The sequence below is a fragment of the Tachyglossus aculeatus genome, chromosome 9 (genome assembly GCF_015852505.1).
Source record: "Tachyglossus aculeatus isolate mTacAcu1 chromosome 9, mTacAcu1.pri, whole genome shotgun sequence".
Classification (NCBI taxonomy): Eukaryota; Metazoa; Chordata; class Mammalia; order Monotremata; family Tachyglossidae; genus Tachyglossus; species Tachyglossus aculeatus.
The window spans coordinates 24,115,481-24,133,836 of NC_052074.1; the positions used below are offsets into that span (position 1 = coordinate 24,115,481).

General features: G+C 44.6%; 1 protein-coding gene across 1 annotated transcript in view; it reads left to right on the top strand.

The window, feature by feature from the left end:
- The window catches only part of BABAM2 (BRISC and BRCA1 A complex member 2), a 359,856-nt gene that overhangs the window by 104,045 nt on the left and 237,455 nt on the right, over positions 1-18,356 (top strand). The window contains exon 5 of the mRNA XM_038751295.1: positions 5,996-6,190. Within this exon, the coding sequence (XP_038607223.1) occupies positions 5,996-6,190 (195 nt within the window). The remainder of the gene's footprint in view (positions 1-5,995; positions 6,191-18,356) is intronic.

Genomic DNA, 18,356 nt, shown 5'->3' on the forward strand with positions numbered 1-18,356 from the left:
TCTCTAATAATGGTATTTGTTAAGCACTTACTATGTGCCAAACAATGTTCTGAGTGCTGGGGTAGATACAAGGTAATCAGGTTCATTCATTCATTCAATCGTATTTATTGAGCGCTTACTGTGTGCAGAGCACTGGACTAAGCACTTGGGAAGTACAAGTTGGCCACATATAGAGACGGTCCCTACCCAACAGTGGGCTCACAGTCTAGGTTGTCCAACATGGGGCTCACGGTCTTCATCCCCATTTTCCACTATCCAGATTTTCCAGATGAGCTAACTGAGGCCCAGAGAAGTTAAGTGGCTTGCCCAAGGTCACACAGGAGACAAGTGGCAGAGCCGGGATTAGAACCCATGTCCTCTGACTCCCAAGGCCGGGCTCTTGGCTCTAGGCCATTAATAAGGCTACTTATCTTCAAGAAGTACAGCAGGATCAGTGCATGAAGAATGATGGCCAAGGAGGAAAACGTCCCGCTGAAATCCACATTACATTTGTGGTGATGAATTGAATGTCCCCATGTAGGACAGAGAAAAACTCCTCGGGGTAGGGGCGAGGAGGGGGTAGTGGGGAAGGGTTTACGTGGTACAGTCTCTGGGGAGTCCTTCCAAGTTCTAGTATTTAATGACTCTATAAAAATGCCTTGCAGTTGCATATGCTGCCAACTTGTACTTCCCAAGCGCTTAGTACAGTGCTCTGCACACAGTAAGCACTCAATAAATACGCTGAATGAATGAATGAATGAACAAGGGGGTCCTGAAGCAGTTCTTATCTTCCCTAACCCTGGCTCACCACTTAACTCCCCTCCTTCCCAAGATTTCTCACAAAGTTCCGCGCACTTTTTCCTGGATTCCCCCCCACCTACCAAATCTGCTATGTGGTAATCTCTCAAGCATTGAGCCCCACTGTTGGGTAGGGACCGTCTCTATATGCTGCCAACTTGTACTTCCCAAGCGCTTAGTACAGTGCTCTGCACACCGTAATCGCTCAATAAATACGACTGAATGATTGAATGAATGAACAAGGGGGTTCTGAAGCAGTTCTTATCTTCCCTAACCCTGGCTCACCACTTAAACTCCCCTCCTTCCCAAGATTTCTCACAAAGTTCCCTGCACTTTTTCCTGGATTCCCCGCCACCTACCAAATCTGCTATGTGGTAATCTCTCAAGCACTGAGCCCCACTGTTGGGTAGGGACCGTCTCTATATGCTGCCAACTTGTACTTCCCAAGCGCTTAGTACAGTTCCCCCTCCCCCTCTCCATCCTCCCCACCTTACCTCCTTCCCTTCCCCACAGCACCTGGATATATGTATATATGTTTTTACGTACTTATTACTCAATTTATTGTACTTGTACATATTCTATTTATTTTATTTTGTTAATATGTTTTGCTTTGCTCTCTGTCTCCCCCTTCTAGACTGTGAGCCCACTGTTGGGTAGGGACCGTCTCTATATGTTGCCAACTTGTACTTCCCAAGTGCTTAGTACAGTGCTCTGCACACAGTAAGTGCCCAATAAATACGATTGAATGAATGAGTGAATGAAGTGCTCTGCACACAGTAAGTGCTCAATAAATACAACTAAATGAATGAATGAATGAACAAGGGGGTCCTGAAGCAGTTCTTATCTTCCCTAACCCTAGCTCACCACTTAACTCCCCTCCTTCCCAAGACTTCTCACAAAGTTCCCCGCACTTTTTCCCGGATTCCCCCACGCCTACCAAATCCGCCATATGGTAATCTCTCAAGCATTGAGCCCCACTGTTGGGTAGGGACCGTCTCTATATGCTGCCAACTTGTACTTCCCAAGCGCTTAGTACAGTGCTCTGCACACAGTAAGCACTAAATAAATGCGATTGAATGAATGAATGAATGAATGAATGAACAAGGGGGTCCTGAAGCAGTTCTTATCTTCCCTAACCCTGGCTCACCACTTAACTCCCCTCCTTCCCAAGACTTCTCACAAAGTTCCCCGCACTTTTTCCTGGATTCCCCCATGCCTACCAAATCTGCTATATGGTAATCTCTCAATCAATCAATCAATCGTATTTATTGAGCACTTACTGTGTGCAGAGCACTGTACTAAGCGCTTGGGAAGTACAATTTGGGAAACATTGAGCCCCACTGTTGGGTAGGGACTGTCTCTATATGCTGCCAACTTGTACTTCCCAAGCGCTTAGTACAGTGCTCTGCACACAGTAAGCGCTCAATAAATACGATTGAATGAAATTCAGTTCAGTGCCCTAAACATCGTAAGCACTCAGTAATACCGCTGATTGATTGCTTCCAGTGTGGCCTAGTGGATCAGATGCGGGATGGGATGAGGGAACGGCATCCGGGATGGGGGGGATATTGGGGATGGGGTGAAGGGAGGTGGGGGGATGGGAGACGAGGCTAAATGGGGTCCCCATCCCCCCGCCTTACCTCCTTCCCCTCCCCACTGCACCTGTTTATTCATTCATTCATTCAATCATATTTAGTGAGCGCTCACTGTGTGCACAGCACTGTACTAAACGCTTGGGAAGTACAAGTTGGCAACATATAGAGACGGTCCCTACCCAACACCGGGCCTTCTAATGCTTATTCTGATATCAGTGGTATGGTATGCTCAAGTTTCTGAAAACAAATTCAGCAACTCATGAACAATCTCTCATAATAATGTTACAGGGTAGTTTAAACAAATACATTAAATCCAAACGTATGTTTTTAATATGACTGGAAAGAGCCCAGGAATAGGAGTCTGCACGCCTCTGTATTAATCTCGGCTATAACACTTGCCTACTGTGTGACCTTGGGCAAGTCAATGAATTTATCTGCCTCTGTTTCCCCATCTGTAAAATGATAGTGATCCATCTACCCCGGTATTTAGCACAAACAAGGACTTAAACACCACAATGATCATTATTATTATTATTATGTCCGAGTGAAGTAATTATTAAAGGCCTATGGAAGCAACATGGTATAATGGATAAAGTACAGGCATATTTATTACTCTATTTTACTTGTACATATTTATTCTATTTGTTTTATTTTGTTAATATGGTTTGTTGTATGTCTCCCACTTCTAGACTGTGAACCCGCTGTTGGGTAGGGACCGTCTCTATATTCACTCATTCAGTCGTATTTATTGAGCGCTTACTGTTTGCAGAGCACTGTACTAAGTGCTTGGGAAGTACAAGTTGGCAACAAATAGAGACGGTCCCTAGAATAATAATGATAATGATTGCATTTGTTAAGTGCTTACTATGTGCCAAGCACTGTTCTAAGCTCTGGGGGGGCTACAAGGTGATCAGGTTGTCCCACGTGGGGCTCACAGTCTTAATCCCCATTTACAGATGAGGGAACTGAGGCCCAGAGAAGTGAAGTGACTTGCCCAAAGTCACACAGCTGACAATTGGCGGAGCTGGGATTTGAACCCATGACCTCTGACTCCAAAGCCCGGGCTCTTTCCACTGAGCCACGCGGCTATACCCCTGTACCTACTTCACATGATCACCTTGTAACCTCCCGAGCGCTTATAACAGTGCTCGGCACATAGTAACTGTTTAATACATGCCATTCTTATTCTTATTAGGGAAGCAGCGTGGCTCAGTGGAAAGAGCCCGGGCTTTGGAGTCAGAGGTCATGGGTTCAAATCCCTACTCCGCCACATGTCTGCTGTATGACCTTGGGCAAGTCACTTCACTTCTTTGAGCCTCAGTTCCCTCATCTGTAAAATGGGGATGAAGACTGTGAGCCCCCTGTGGGACAACCTGATCACCTTGTAACCTCCCCAGCGCTTAGAACAGTGCTTTGCACATAGTAAGCGCTTAATAAATGCTATTATTATTATTATTATTATTATTATTATTATTATTATGTGGGACGTGAACTTTGTCCAACTGATTAGTTTGTAGAGAAGCATGGCCTAGTGGCAAGAGCCAGACGTTGTGGGCTCTAATCCCTGCTCTGCCATTTGTCTGCTGTGTGACCTTGGGCAAGTCGCTTAACTTCTCTGTGCCTCAGTTACCTCATCTGTAAAATGGAGATTGAGACTGTGAGCCCCACCTGGGACAACCTGGTTACCCTGCATCTACCCCAGCTACAACAACCGTGCTTGGCACGTAGTAAGTGCTTAACAAATACCATAATTGTTGTTATTATTGGCAGTAGGAACTTGTGATAGCAATAATAATAATTTGCGGTATCTTTTAAGCACTTACTATGTTTCAGGAGCTGTTCTAAGCACTGGGGTTGATCCGGGACAATCGGGTTGGACACAGTCCCTCACAGGGCTCACAGCCTTAATCCCCATTTTACAGATGAGGTAACTGAGGCCCAGAGAAGTGAAGTGACTTGCCCAGGATCACCCAGCAGACAAGTGGTGGTGCTGGGACTATCAATCAATCAATCAATCAATTGTATTTATTGAGCGCTTACTGTGTGCAGAGCACTGTACTAAGTGCTTGGGAAGTACAAGTTGGCAACATATAGAGACGGTCCCTACCCAACAGTGGGCTCACAGTCTTAAAGGGGGAGACAGAGAACAAAACCAAACATGCTAACAAAATAAAATAAATAGAATAGATATGTACAGGTAAAATAAATAGAGTAATAAATATGTACAAACATATATACATATATACAGGTCTATATACATACATGTCAAGGCCCTGCTGAGAGCTCACCTCCTCCAGGAGGCCTTCCCAGACTGAGCCCTTTCCTTCCTCTCCCCCTCTTCCCCCTCTCCATCCCCCCGTCCTACCTCCTTCCCTTCCCCACAGCACCTGTATATATGTATATATGGTTGTACATATTTATTACTCTATTTATTTTACTTGTACATATCTATCCTATTTATTTTATTTTGTTGGTATGTTTGGTTTTGTTCTCTGTCTCCCCCTTTTAGACTGTGAGCCCACTGTTGGGTAGGGACTGTATCTATGTGCTGCCAATTTGTACTTCCCAAGCGCTTAGTACAGTGCTCTGCACATAGTAAGCGCTCAATAAATACGATTGATGATGATGATATATGTTTGTACATATTTATTATATATATATACTAGAACCCAGGTCTTTCTGACTCCCAGCTCCGTTCTCTATCCACTAGGCTACACTGCTTCTCCGTGTGTGAGAAGTGGAACTGTGGAAAGAACACCTGTGGGTCAGGTGAAAATGGATTGCTTTGGTGGTGTTTCTCATCCCTAGTCCCCTGCCTCCATTTGTTGGTGGATCTTCTGGCCTTCTGCTAGGGAGCTGACTTGAGGCAAAACCAGCTGCAACCACCGGATGTACTTCCCAAGCGCTTAGTACAGTGCTCTGCACACAGTAAGCGCTCAATAAATACGATTGAATGAATGAATGAATGAATTTATGGTCTCTGCAGAATCTGGATTATTAAAAATGGTATTTGTTAAGTGCTTACAGTGTGCAGTAAACTCTGGGATAGATACAAGATTATCAGGTTGGTTACAGCCTACATCCCACATGGGGCTCACAGTCTTTATGTCCATTTTCCAGATGAGGTAACTGAGGCAGAAGGAAGTGAAGTGACTTGTCCAAGGTCACGCAGAGGACAAGTGGCAGAACCGGGATTAGGACCCAGACTTCCCGGACTAGGCCACGCTGCTTGTTCAGATCAGATCAGCTTTATCTCTGTGTTGATGATAAAAGTCCAAGTGAGCAGTGTGGCTCAGTGGAGAAAGAGCCCGGGCTTTGGAGTCAGAGGTCACGGGTTCAAATCCCGGCTCTGCCAATTGTCAGCTGTGTGGCTTTGGGCAAATCGCTTAACTTCTCTGGGCCTCAGTGACATCATCTGTAAAATGGGGATTAAGACTGTGAGCCCCCTGTGGGACAACCTGATCACCTTGTGACCTCCCCAGCGCTTAGAACAGTGCTTTGCACATAGTAAGCGCTTAATTAATGCCATTATTATTATTATTATTATTGTTAATAATAATAATTGGAAACTTGACCTAGTCTTTTTTTGTTGTTTTGTGTGGGTGTGTCTGTGTGTCTTGCAGAGTTTAGCCTCCTGGAATCCTTCCAACCCCGAATGCCTTCTGATGGTGGTGAAGGAATTGGTGCAGCAGTATCATCTGTTCCAGTGCGGCAGGCTCCGAGAGAGCTCTCGACTCATGTTTGAATATCAGACCTTACTTGAGGAACCACAGTATGGGGAAAACATGGAAATTTATGCTGGCAAAAAGAACAATTGGGTGAGCTGTTAAGACAAATCATTTCACGAATAGCAAAAATCGAATAACGCTGTCAAAAATCCATCCTCAACAACTAATTCGAGCCATTTCCTCGGAAACTGTGGAGCTATTTGTACGATGATTGCTTCGTTTTACAGCATCTCAAAACCTGCAGTTAATTTCAGTTTCTTCCCGTCTCTGTTCTTGCTCCTACTAGCCTATTGCTTTACTTAGATATGTAAGACACAAATTGATCATTTTTTTTTTTAAGAGAAGTAGGAACTTTCCCCTTTTTCCAGAAAATGACTGCATCACCTAGGGATCAATTCCACATGGTTGCAGCCTTATGGCTTAGACAGGTGTTTGGTAGCTAGCCGCTGGTACAAGAGGACTTATTGTACTCTCCCAAGGGCTTAGTACAGTGCTTTGCACACAGTAAGCGCTCAAAAAATATGACTGAATGAATGAATGACTTGGAGAGGTTTGGTGTAGTTTAACCAAACTTCCAGAGAGAATTGTGATGACAGTCACTGCAACTTTTTTTTTTAAATGGTATTAATTGCTTACTAGGTACTTTACTAAACACTGGGGTAGCTACAGAGAAATCAGGTTGGACAGAGTCCCTGGCCCACATGGGGGTCAGAGCCTAACAGTGCTTTGCACATAGTAAGCGCTTAACAAATACCAAAATTATTATTATTAGGGAAGCAGTGTGGCTCAGTGGAAATAATGATAATAATAATAATAATAATGATAGCATTTATTAAGCACTTACTATGTGCAAAGCACCTTTCTAAGTGCTGGGGAGGTTACAAGGTGATCAGGTTGTCCCACAGGGGGCTCACAGTCTTAATCCCCATTTTACAGATGAGGTAACTGAGGCCCAGAGAAGTTAAGTGACTTGCCCAAAGTCACACAGCTCACAGTTGGCGGAGTCGGGATTTGAACCCATCACCTCTGACTCCAAAGCCCGTGCTCTTTCCACTGAGCCACGCTGCTTCTCTAAAGTGCACGGAAAGAGCACGGGCTTTGGAGTCCGAGGTCATGGGTTCAAACCCCGGCTCCGCCACTTGTCAGCTGTGTGACTTTGGGCAAGTCACTTCGCTTCTCTGGGCCTCGCTTACCTCATCTGTAAAATGGGGATTAAGACTGTGAGCCCTCCGTGGGACAACCTCATCACCTTGTAACCTCCCCAGTGCTTAGAACAGTGCTTTGCACATAGTAAGCGCTTAATAAATGCCATTATTAATCCCCATTTTACCGGGGAGGGAAACGAGGCACAGAGAAGTTAAGTGACTCGCCCAAGGTCCCACAGCAGGCGAGTGATGGAGCGGGGGTGAGAACTCAGGTCTTTCTGACTCCAAGCTCCATCTACTAGACCATGCTGCCCCTTAATTTTTCTCCCAAGGGCTTAGTACACTGCTCTTACACTCAGGTGCTCAATAAATACCATTGATCGATTGACTGAAATATGACAAACCTTTCGATCTTACTAGAACGTATAATCAATCAATCAATCAATCAATCGTATTTATTGAGCGCTTACTATGCGCAGAGCACTGTACTAAGCGCTTGGGAAGTACAAATTGGCAACATATAGAGACAGTCCCTACCCAACAGTGGGCTCACAGTATAAGGCCCTTCAGCTATGTATTTGAAATAATGCCAATGCTTGTAGGAAATGCAACGGTTTCCTTCCAGTGGAGTAGGCTGCAGGAACTGTTCAGCCAGGTGGAGAAGGTCTTGTTGGAAGGAAGCGTATGAAACACAAAGGAAATCCTCTCTGTTTCCTCTGCAGGCACTTTTTGTGTGAGAAATAGCCGCGTGTGAGGGAACGGTGGCAGGGCTCCAGCCTGCTGCATTTGCAAAGTAGCTTAGTACGATGTTTGTGGCTCGCGTTTATCAGGAGGAAGATTGCGCATTCAATTCCGGGCATCGGTTTTGAGATTTGGCCCTGGCAGTCGGGAGCAGGTGTGGCACAATGCGCCGGGAATCCTACTGGAGCCAGCCCGGAGTTTTCCCACCTCCGTATGGGTGGCGGGGATCCCTGCACACACACACATTGCTGGATCGGGGCCTGAGACCTTGTTATACAGGGGGAGGAGGAGTGGAAGAGGAGGCTCTCCTTTGTCCTGCGACGGGAGAAGCAGCATGGCCTGGGAATCCGAGGACCTTCATTTTAAACCTGGCTCCTTTACTTGTCTGCTGTGTGACCTCGGACAAGTCATTTCACTTCTCTGTGTCTCACTTACGTCATCTGTAAAGTGGGGATTGAGACTGTGAGCCCCACGTGGGACAGGGACTGTAACCTGATGATCCTGTCATCTACCCCCAGCCCTTAGTACAGCGCCTGGCACATAGTAAGAACTTAACAAATACCATGAGAAGCAGCATGGCTCAGTGGAAGGAGCCCGGGCTTTGGAGTCAGAGGTCATGGGTTCAAATCCCGGCTCCGCCAATTGTCAGCTGTGTGACTTTGGGCAAGTCACTTCACTTCTCTGGGCCTCAGTTCCCTCATCTGTCAAATGGGGATGAAGGCTGTGAGCCCCCCGTGGGACAACCTGATGGCCTTGTAACCTCCCCAGCGCTTAGAACAGTGCTTTGCACATAGTAAGCGCTTAATAAATGCCATCATTATTACCATAAAAAGAGTGGGGGGAGAAGGAGCAGGAGAGGAGGCTCGCCTTTGTTCCAGCCTTGCCTGGCAAGCTGAGAAGTAGCATGTCTTGCAAGTCAGAAGACCTTAGTTCTAAATCTGGCTCCATTACTTTGCTGTGTGACTTTAGGCAAGTCACTTAACTTCTCTGTGCCTCACTTACCTCATCTGTAAAATGAGGATTAAGATTGTGAGCCCCATGTGAGGCAGGGACTCTGTCTAACCTGATGATCCTGTATCTACCCCAGCTCTTAGTGCAATGCCTGACACATAGTAAATACTTAACAAATACCTTAAAAAGGGTGGGGAGAGGAGGCTCTCCTTTGTTCCAGCCTCCTCCTGCAGTGAATCCTTCCTGCCAAATTTAGGCACAGTATATGTAATATTTAACATAACATGTAATTATATATTTATTAACATATATTATATATATATTAACATAACATTATATATTTAATATAACATAGGGATACAATAGATGTATCCCTTAATATGTATCACAATTCCCAGGTGTTTTTGCTGGTTTTGGGGTTTTTTTTTTCCTCTTCTCTGTTTTTGGCCTTTAGGTCTGACCCAGTCCCACTGATCTGTGGAAAAATAGTGTTGTAAAAGGCTTCCAGAGGTCACACAGTACGTTTCTCTGGCTCTTGGCAGATTAATCTAAACCATTCTAGATGGATGGGAACCTCCTCTGTCCATAAGGATCCCTGGGGAAGGAAACACCACATCCTCTTTAGATATAGCCCATCCCACAATCAAGCCCTCGTTATGGTCAAGAAGGTCTTCCATTTCATTTAACTCCTTCTTACTGCAGTTTAGAGCCACTGCCTCTTATTCTGTTTTTAGTCTACAAGCAGAAAATTAGGCTCCACCTTCTATGTTAGCTTTCATATATTGCAAGACAGTTGTCATTTCGTAGCTTTTATTTTTTCCAGCTAAATCTTTAGCCTTTCTTGTCAGACTGTATTGTCTATCCCTTGAAGTCTTTTGGGGGATTTCCTTCAGGGTCCTTTTAAAATTTACGACTCTTTCAAATGGAGAAGTTTCACGCTGGACCCAATTCTCTCATCTCCCAATTCCCCCCAGTGTGCGTTGTTCTCAGGCAAACCTTCACGCTGTTTCTCAGTCTTGACTCTCCTGCCGTTGCCAAATCATTGTTCACACTCTCCCCCAGCTCAGAATGCACTCTCTGTTTAGCCTTGCCAAACTATATCCTTCCCTTCCTTCAAAGCCTCCTCTGCCAAAAGGCGTTATCAGATTAATTTCTCCACTTTCCCAGTTATATCTTCCCTCCAGCCACTTTAATGTATGGATTTGTTACCGATTTATTTACTTGCATCTATCAGTTGAACCTAGTCTTGCCCACTTCTTCCTATGGAATCAAGGACAATTCACATCTGGTTTTCCAATTAATGTCCCCCAAAAGCTCAGTACTGGGCCCTGTATCCAGTAGGTGCTCAGTAAATACTCTTGACTGGGAGCTCATTGTGGGCGGGGAATATGTCCGCTTCACTGTTATGTCGTACTCTCCCAAGTGCTTAGTACAGTGCTCTGCACATAGTAAGCACTCAATAAATATGAGTGATTATGAATAAAAGTAAACACAAGTTTCATTGCCAAATGATTAGCAGATTTGCCAATAAGTAATCCATATAAACTGATCCTCTGTCTGTTTTGAGCTGTTTAGTCACTTCTCCTGTGGTCTGCGATCATAGCTTGGAAGCAGCAGTGGGCCAATTCATTCAATCGTATTTATTGAGTGCTTTCTATGTGCAAAGCACTGTTCTAAGTGCTGGGGGGATACAAGGTGATCAGGTTGTCCCATGTGGGGCTCACAGTCTTCATCCCCATTTTACAGATGAAGTCACTGAGGCTCAGAGAAGTGAAGTGACTTGCCCAAAGTCACACGGCTGACAATTGGCAGAGTCGGGATTCGAACCCATGACCTCTGACTCCAAAGCCCGGGCTCTTCCCACTGAGCCACGCCGTTTCTCTAATGTTGCAAGGCATAAAGGTTGTTTAGCGGGTCATCTTGAACCGCCGAACCTGTGACCAACGGCCAATGTTCCCGGTATCTATTGCTTTTCAGGGCCACTGCCGTTGGACCTGTCCTTATTTCCACCCTGAAAATAGACCAGTTTGGGCCATTAAGCTGTTTCACTCCATTCGGTTTCTTGCTGGGCAGCGGGTTGGCCTCAACCTTATCAGATCTCATCTATCTCATCTCCGATCTCTTGCCCGCGTCCTGTCTCGGGCCTCCCTCTTCATATCTGACAATCACTCTCCCCACATTCAAAACCTTGTTTAAAGCACATCTCCCTGACCAAACCCTCATTTCCTCTTCTCCCACTCCCTACTTGGATTTGCACCCTCTTTTCAGCCCCATGGCACTTATGTATTTTATCCATGATTTATTTCTGTTAATGTCCATCTCCCCCTCTACACTGTAAGCTCTTTGTGGGGAGAGAATGTGTCTACCGACTCTGTTAAATATTGTACTCCCCCAAGCATTTAGCATTGAGAAACAGTGTAGCTCAGTGGAAAGAGCACGGGCTTTGGAGTCAGAGGCCATGGGTTCAAATCCCGGCTCCTCCAACTGTCTGCTGTGTGACTTTGGGTAAGTCACTTCACTTCTCTGGGCCTCAGTTACCTCATCTGGAAAATGGGGATTAAAACTGTGAGCCCCCCCATGGGACAACTTGATCACCTTGTAACCTCCCCAGCGCTTAGAACAGTGCTTTGCACTTAGTAAGTGCTTAACAAATACCATCATTATTATTATTATTGCACACTCTGCACATAGCGCTCAATAAATACAATTGATTAAGACCGAAGTGCTATCCTCAACTCGGGAACTAAGGATTTTATGAGCTGACTTGAGCTGCCATGAGGAAAAGGAAGTACAGGTCTTTCTTAGTGAGCAACCTGCATTATGACATTCTTCCTGTGATGTCTGCCTGTAATTCTCAAGGGGAAATTAGACTCCATTTGTGATCACAGCTGTTTGTAAAAAGTTTGGTCTGGTACCGGGAGAAAAACATACACCTAATAAATCACCAAAATCCCATACCTTGTTGGTTTAGGTGGTTTGCCAAATTTGGGATAGTATGAAAAGCAAAAAGGAAACACGCACTTGAGGGTAGAACTGGGGGAAATTACTATTAAGATAGCTGACGAAAGACTGATATTTTAAGACCCGTGGATCAACAAATTATGTTTCAGCTTTGGTTTCAGAGCATGTTTGTTCAAAAGCTTAGCAAGCTTTGAATTCTTCGTTCAAGTGGGAGCATCAAAATGTCCATTTTGAGTTTACTGTGTCAATATAAGGAAGCAATAGCTGTTCAATATCACACCAGAAAATGAGGTAGATGTGCATTCCACCTTGGATCCCAAATCTAGAAATGAAGGAAAAATCAGTGGGATATAGATTTTAGGTTTTTACCTGTTTTCTCCAGCCACCTCATATTTTTTTTTTAAATTACAGTGAAACCTCCCAAATTCTGAAGAAAATCTGTTTTTATAAGTCTGAATATTTTCACCACCAAAATGGACTTGTCTGTTTATGAATCCAACCTGATTCTTCTAAGTTGAATTAGTCATCATTAACATCAGTGTTTATTGAGATTCTATTAAGTGAGGAGCTGAGTTCAACAGAGTTTCAGGCACACCTGGGGTTCACGGTCTCATCCCCATTTTATAAGTGGAGAAATTGAGGCCCAGAGAGGTTAATTGTTGTACGGTCACTCAATAAAATAGTACAGTGGAGGAGCTGGGGCTCAAATCTAAGTCTCCTGACTCCCGGATTCTTGCTGTTTCCACGAGGCCACGTCGCCTCTCCCGACTTGCCCAGAAGAGAAGTTGGGTGTGATGAGGTAGATTTGGGTGTCATCCAACTATGGCTAGTAGCTTAAGCTATGTGAGGACATGAACTCACTGAGAGAGTATGTGTAAAGAGCAAAAAAAGCAAGGGACTCAGAGCAGAGCCTGTGGGACACCCACAGTTAGGGACTGAAAGGGGAAAGAAGAGCCAGCAAATGAGACTGAGAACCATTAGAGTACTGTGGAGGTGAAACCAGATGAGACTGTGTTTCCAAGAATAAGACGTTATCAACAAATCGAAGGCGGGTGAGAGGACCTGGAGTTGAGCTACATAGTTCACGAGGGACAAAAATTGCAGTGACTTAGATTGCTGTGATGATTGACTGGGTTCAAATCCCAACTCTGCCAATTGTCCGCTGTGTGACTTTGGGCAAGTCACTTTGCTTCTCTGTGCCTCAGTTCCCTCATCTATAAAATGGGGATTGACTGTGAGCCCCCCGTGGGACAACCTGATCACCTTGTATCCCCCCCAGCGCTTAGAACAGTGCTTTGCACATAGTAAGCGCTTAATAAATGCCGTCATTATCATTATTATTATTATCGTGTGTACATATTTTTGTGTCTTGAAATCCTGCAGAGCTGACCTTACTCTTTATAATATGGGCTGATTGAGCTCATTCAGTTTACTCATCCAGAAATCTGAAATTCAGAGACGCTTCATTGAGGTTGTGCAACAAATCAGTAGCAGAATTGGGGACAGAATCGAAGATTCTTGACTCTGTCCTCTGTCAGAGGCAGATGAAGACCATTTTGTCCTGTGACTTTTTTTGCCGCCTCAAGTGACACCAAAAGAAAAAGAAAAAAAAAAGAGCAGAGAGCACTCTTCATTGTCACTAGAGGATGTCTGCATTGTATTTTTTGTCAAACCTCAAGGTTCTTCATTGTGGAATCTATTGCATAAAGTTGCCTCCTGTTGTGGAAAAAAAATATTTTGATACTGGTTGAGAGTAACAGTTGGAGTCAAGTCTGGGGCAGAACATTGTAAGCAATTTTTTTTTCCTGGTTGTATTCTTCTCCTCTGCAAGATACTCTAGCCTCTGCTAATTCTTCTCATTCTATATTTTTTTCATACTTAGTGAGTCCCAGACGCATACTATCGTGTCGTACCCCTGCCTCTCTTATCCCCCCTCTTTGAAATGATCTCTCTGATATACATATGCTTCCTTGGTGCTATGTTACACACAGCGCTTGGTTCAAAACATACCCTGCCATACATGCACGGTCACCAGGTATTACATATTTGCCCAGGCGTATACAGATATCCACATGTTTTCAGGTACATGGAAAACAAACATGGCCCACACGTGCTTACACAAATTTTTGTCCTTCTTTATCCCAAGCAGTGTGGCCTAGCAGAAAGAGCACAGGATTGATTGGGAGTCAGGAGACCAGGATTCTAACCCTGGTTCTGCCCCTTACCTTGGGCTAGTCACTAAATTTCTCTGTTCCTTGGTTTCCTTATCTATCAAATGGCGATTAAGTATCTGTTCCCTCTCCCACTTCGACTGTGAGCCTTGTTTGGGACAAAGTCAGAGTCTGACCATGATTGCACTGTATCTACTTTAGTGCTCAGTACAGTACTTGGCACATAGGAAACACTTAACCACCACCCTTTCCTTTCTTACACGGTTTTGACGTCGGAAGTGCTGACTGCTGCTGCCACTGCTTGAAGATGGTTTTGGACGGGGAGGGGAGAAAGTTAGATCTGGTTGGGAAGGGAAAGGAGTTGTATTACAATGTCCATTTGCAGTGTCAGGCCCAGTTTGGAGACACGGAAGCAGGTGTGTAAAGCAATTGAGATTCTGACTGAGAGTAAGAGAGGGGGTAAGCTGTATCCCTTCTGAACCCATCCTTATTTCTTCTGCCCTCAGCCCTCGTCAGTTTTATCTCGCTCTTTCTTTTCCACATCCAGACAGCTGCTCTTGGTAGGCCCCTGGCATCCAGCATGCCCTCTCCATCTGGGTCTCTTGTACCTGATGCGTAATTCTGCAGGCAGAACTGGATGTGAGAAAAGGACCCTTTCATCCTGCCCTTGAGAGAGAGATTCTAGTGAAATCTGACTTTCCTCCTCCCATTCCTTTCCCCCTCCCATTCCTTTCCCCCTCCCATTCCTTTCCCCCCCATTCCTTTCCCCCTCCCATTCCTTCCCCCTCCCATTCCTTCCCCCTCCCATTCCTTTCCCCCTCCCATTCCTTTCCCCCTCCCATTCTTTTCCCCCCATTCTTTTCCCCCTCCCATTCCTTCCCCTTCCCATTCCTTTCCCCCTCCCATTCCTTTCCCCCTCCCATTCCTTTCCCCCTCCCATTCATCATCATCATCATCATCAATCATATTTATTGAGCGCTTACTATGTGCAGAGCACTGTACTAAGCGCTTGGGAAGTACAAATTGGCAACATATAGAGACAGTCCCTACCCAACAGTGGGCTCACAGTCTAAAAGGGGGAGACAGAGAACAAAACCAAACATACTAACAAAATAAAATAAATAGAATAGATATGTACAAATAAATAAATAAATAAATAAATAGAGTAATAAATATGTACAAACATATATACATATATACAGGTTATACAGGTTATACAGAATGTTATGTATGTTATATGAATGTCTCCCATTCCTTTTCTCTTTTTCCCACCCCCGCCATCAGCTAGGTCCATAAATTGCCATCCTGCTCAGCAACCTTCTCATTGGCGGCAAATACTGCCTGTCACTGGCAGTTGGCAGTTGTCCCCAGGAACCCCAGAGAAATATCGTGTAGGATATTGGCCTGAAATAGCCTGTTAGATAAATATTTGTTATACAAACCAAAATTCAATTCAGGGAACTAAATGGTAGTTTTTGGACAAATAGAACTTCTGATTCACATGAGAGCAGGAACTAAAAATGTAAATAAGTTCATTTTTGCCTTATATGAGCACCAGTAGTTTTGATTATTTTCTTAAATTCCAGGTTTTACTTGTTGTCAGAAAAGTGCATTCGAAAAATGTAATTGTGACCCCACACACCTCCATCCATATCTTGGAAATATGGTAGTGTGGTTCACAGTGAATCAAAAACAAATGAACTTTTGGATTTTTCCCCAACTGGAGCATCAAGAACCATTCAAAAAGATTTTCTTTCAGTTCTCAAAGGTGCATATATTCTAGGGGCTTCTACAACAGTGCTGGAACCATGCAGGGGAGGTGCACTTTTTTTAGGGGCTTGCCAAGCACTAGGTTCAGTTCTCTGGACATAGTAAGTGCTTGATAAATACCATTGATTGATTTGCCCCTGGTCCTACCTTCTAGAGATGGTGTTTGAGGTGTTTGGACATATTGCTGGTTGTTGCTTCCTATATAAGAATAGTAATTGTGGTATTTGTTTAGCACTTACCATGTGCCAAGCATTGCACTAAATGCTGGGGTAGATACTAGGTAAGTAGGTTGCACCTGGGGCTCCCGGTCTAAGTAGGAGGGAGCATGGGTATTGAATCTCCATTTTGCAGATGAAGGAACTGAAGCACAGGGAATTTAAGTGACTTACTCGTCTGCTGATTCTGTTGCCTCATACTCTCCCAAGCGGAGAGGAGAGGAGAAGTAAAGAGGGGTGGAAGGGAGAGAAGAGGGGAAAAGGAGGAGGGGTGGGAAGGAGACAGAGAGGAGAAAATAAGGGATGGGAAGGAGAGAAAAGGAGAAAAAGGAAGGGTGGGAAGAAGGAAGGAGGGGAGAATGAGGAGGGATGGAAAGGAGAGAAAAGGGGAGAAAAAAGGAGGGGTGGGAAAGAGAAAAGGGGAGAAAAAGGAGGGGTGGGAAGGAGAAAAGAAGTACAGCGTGCCACCCATAGTAAGTGCTCAATAAATACAGTTGATTAATTGATTGCTCAGTGTCACACAGGAGGTAAGTGTCACACAGTTCCTCTGACTGCCAAGCCCATGCGCTTTTCACTAGGCCAAACTGCTCCCAACATAGTGCATCTCACCCAGTGGTGCTCTATAAATGCTATTATCTTCATACCATCTTCTGGTCCCTTTCATTACCTCACAGGGGCTGGTATTCTTTTAGAAGGGAGGACAGGACACAAGCTGAAGCAGCCATCCAAGGCACCTCGTGGGATTTTAACTGAAGTCATTCTTGGCTTCTGCTTTTCGTCACGTTTGTGACTCCCTTTTTATTCTGTGTTTTCCATCCTTTTCAACCTTCCTTCTTATCCCAATGCCATTCCTCTTCCTTCGTTTCCCCAATCATTTTCCACACCCCTTGAGGAGGCGGAGGTTGCAGAGGAAGAAACAGCTGATTAATGGGGTAGCCACTGAAAGAGATATCAGCTTGTTTGCCTTGTAGCATCTGAATGTTTCTTCATCCCCTCTACTCAGTGCCATCCTTGCTTAAGGCAACCAGCCACATGTGGGAGTTTGAAGTCACAAAGGGGACTTCTGACTTTCTGTGTGTGTTAATCTTTGCTAACTTTTTGCTCAGGGAAAGTAACCCTTATCATAGGATACAGCAGGCGAAAACAATAAGGAAACACCCAAACAACAACCGTAATAATAGTAATAATAATGAATCGCATTTGTTGAGCACTTACTTTGTATGTGTCAAGCGCTGAGGAAGATTAAAGGCAATCGGGTCAGGTGCAGTCCCAATCCCACAGGAGGCTCACAGTCTAAGTAGAAGGGAGACCCTATTTTACAGATGAAGAAACTGAGACCCCGAGAAGTTAATTGTCTTGCCCATGGTCACACAGTAGAAAAGGGACAGAGCCGGGGATTAGAATCCAGGTCCTTTGACTCTCAGGCCAGTGCTCTTTCCATTAGGCTACACTGCTTCACAAGTTAGTAATTACTAGTGAGCTGGGCTCAATTATCATGCTTTGTTTTGGTTATATTGCAATGGAGGCTGGTAGTGTTTGTATTGTCACATATTGGTTGTTAAGTGCTTATTATATGCCAAGCACTGGTCTAAGTGCTGGGGTAGATACATGGTAATCAGGTTGCCTCACGTGGGGCTCACACTTTTAATCCCCATTTTACAGATGAGGTAACTGAAGCATAGAGATGTTAAGTGTATTGCCCATCACACAGCAGACTAGTAGTGGAGCCGGGCTTAGAACCTACGTCCTCTGACTCCCAAGATGGGTGATCTTTCCACTAAGCTACACTGGAGGTGTTAACCTTATACTGTGATGCAATTAGACCGGAAAACGTATGTGTGAATATTTGTCGTATGAGAGATTTTGTATAAATGTCCTAAGGGTCTGTCTTGGGGCTGTTTTAGAAAGGGAGATTAAGTGTGGGAAGAGAAGATCGGTAGGAGAAGGGAGCAACAGGATTGGTTAGGGACAGGGACTGTTATGGCACCGCCACTGGAAACTAGTTCTCTCAGCAAATGGATGCACTTTTTGCCCAAGTAAATTTTATCAATGATGCAAGCGCCGACCGCGACTTGAGAGGCCGAAGAATTCAGTCTTCCACTACTACTGGCTTATTGCTCAGACATCGATCAATTCTCATGGCTATTCTTTGCATCAGTATCCTCCTTTCTAATTCACCCTGCCAACTTTTCTTATAGAAAAGCCTTAGTATTAGGCATTATTTAAAGTAGTTTAAATAAATAAACTATTTATTTAGGGGAAAAGGGGAGGGGAGGAAGAGAGCTGGAAGGGGTGGAAAAAG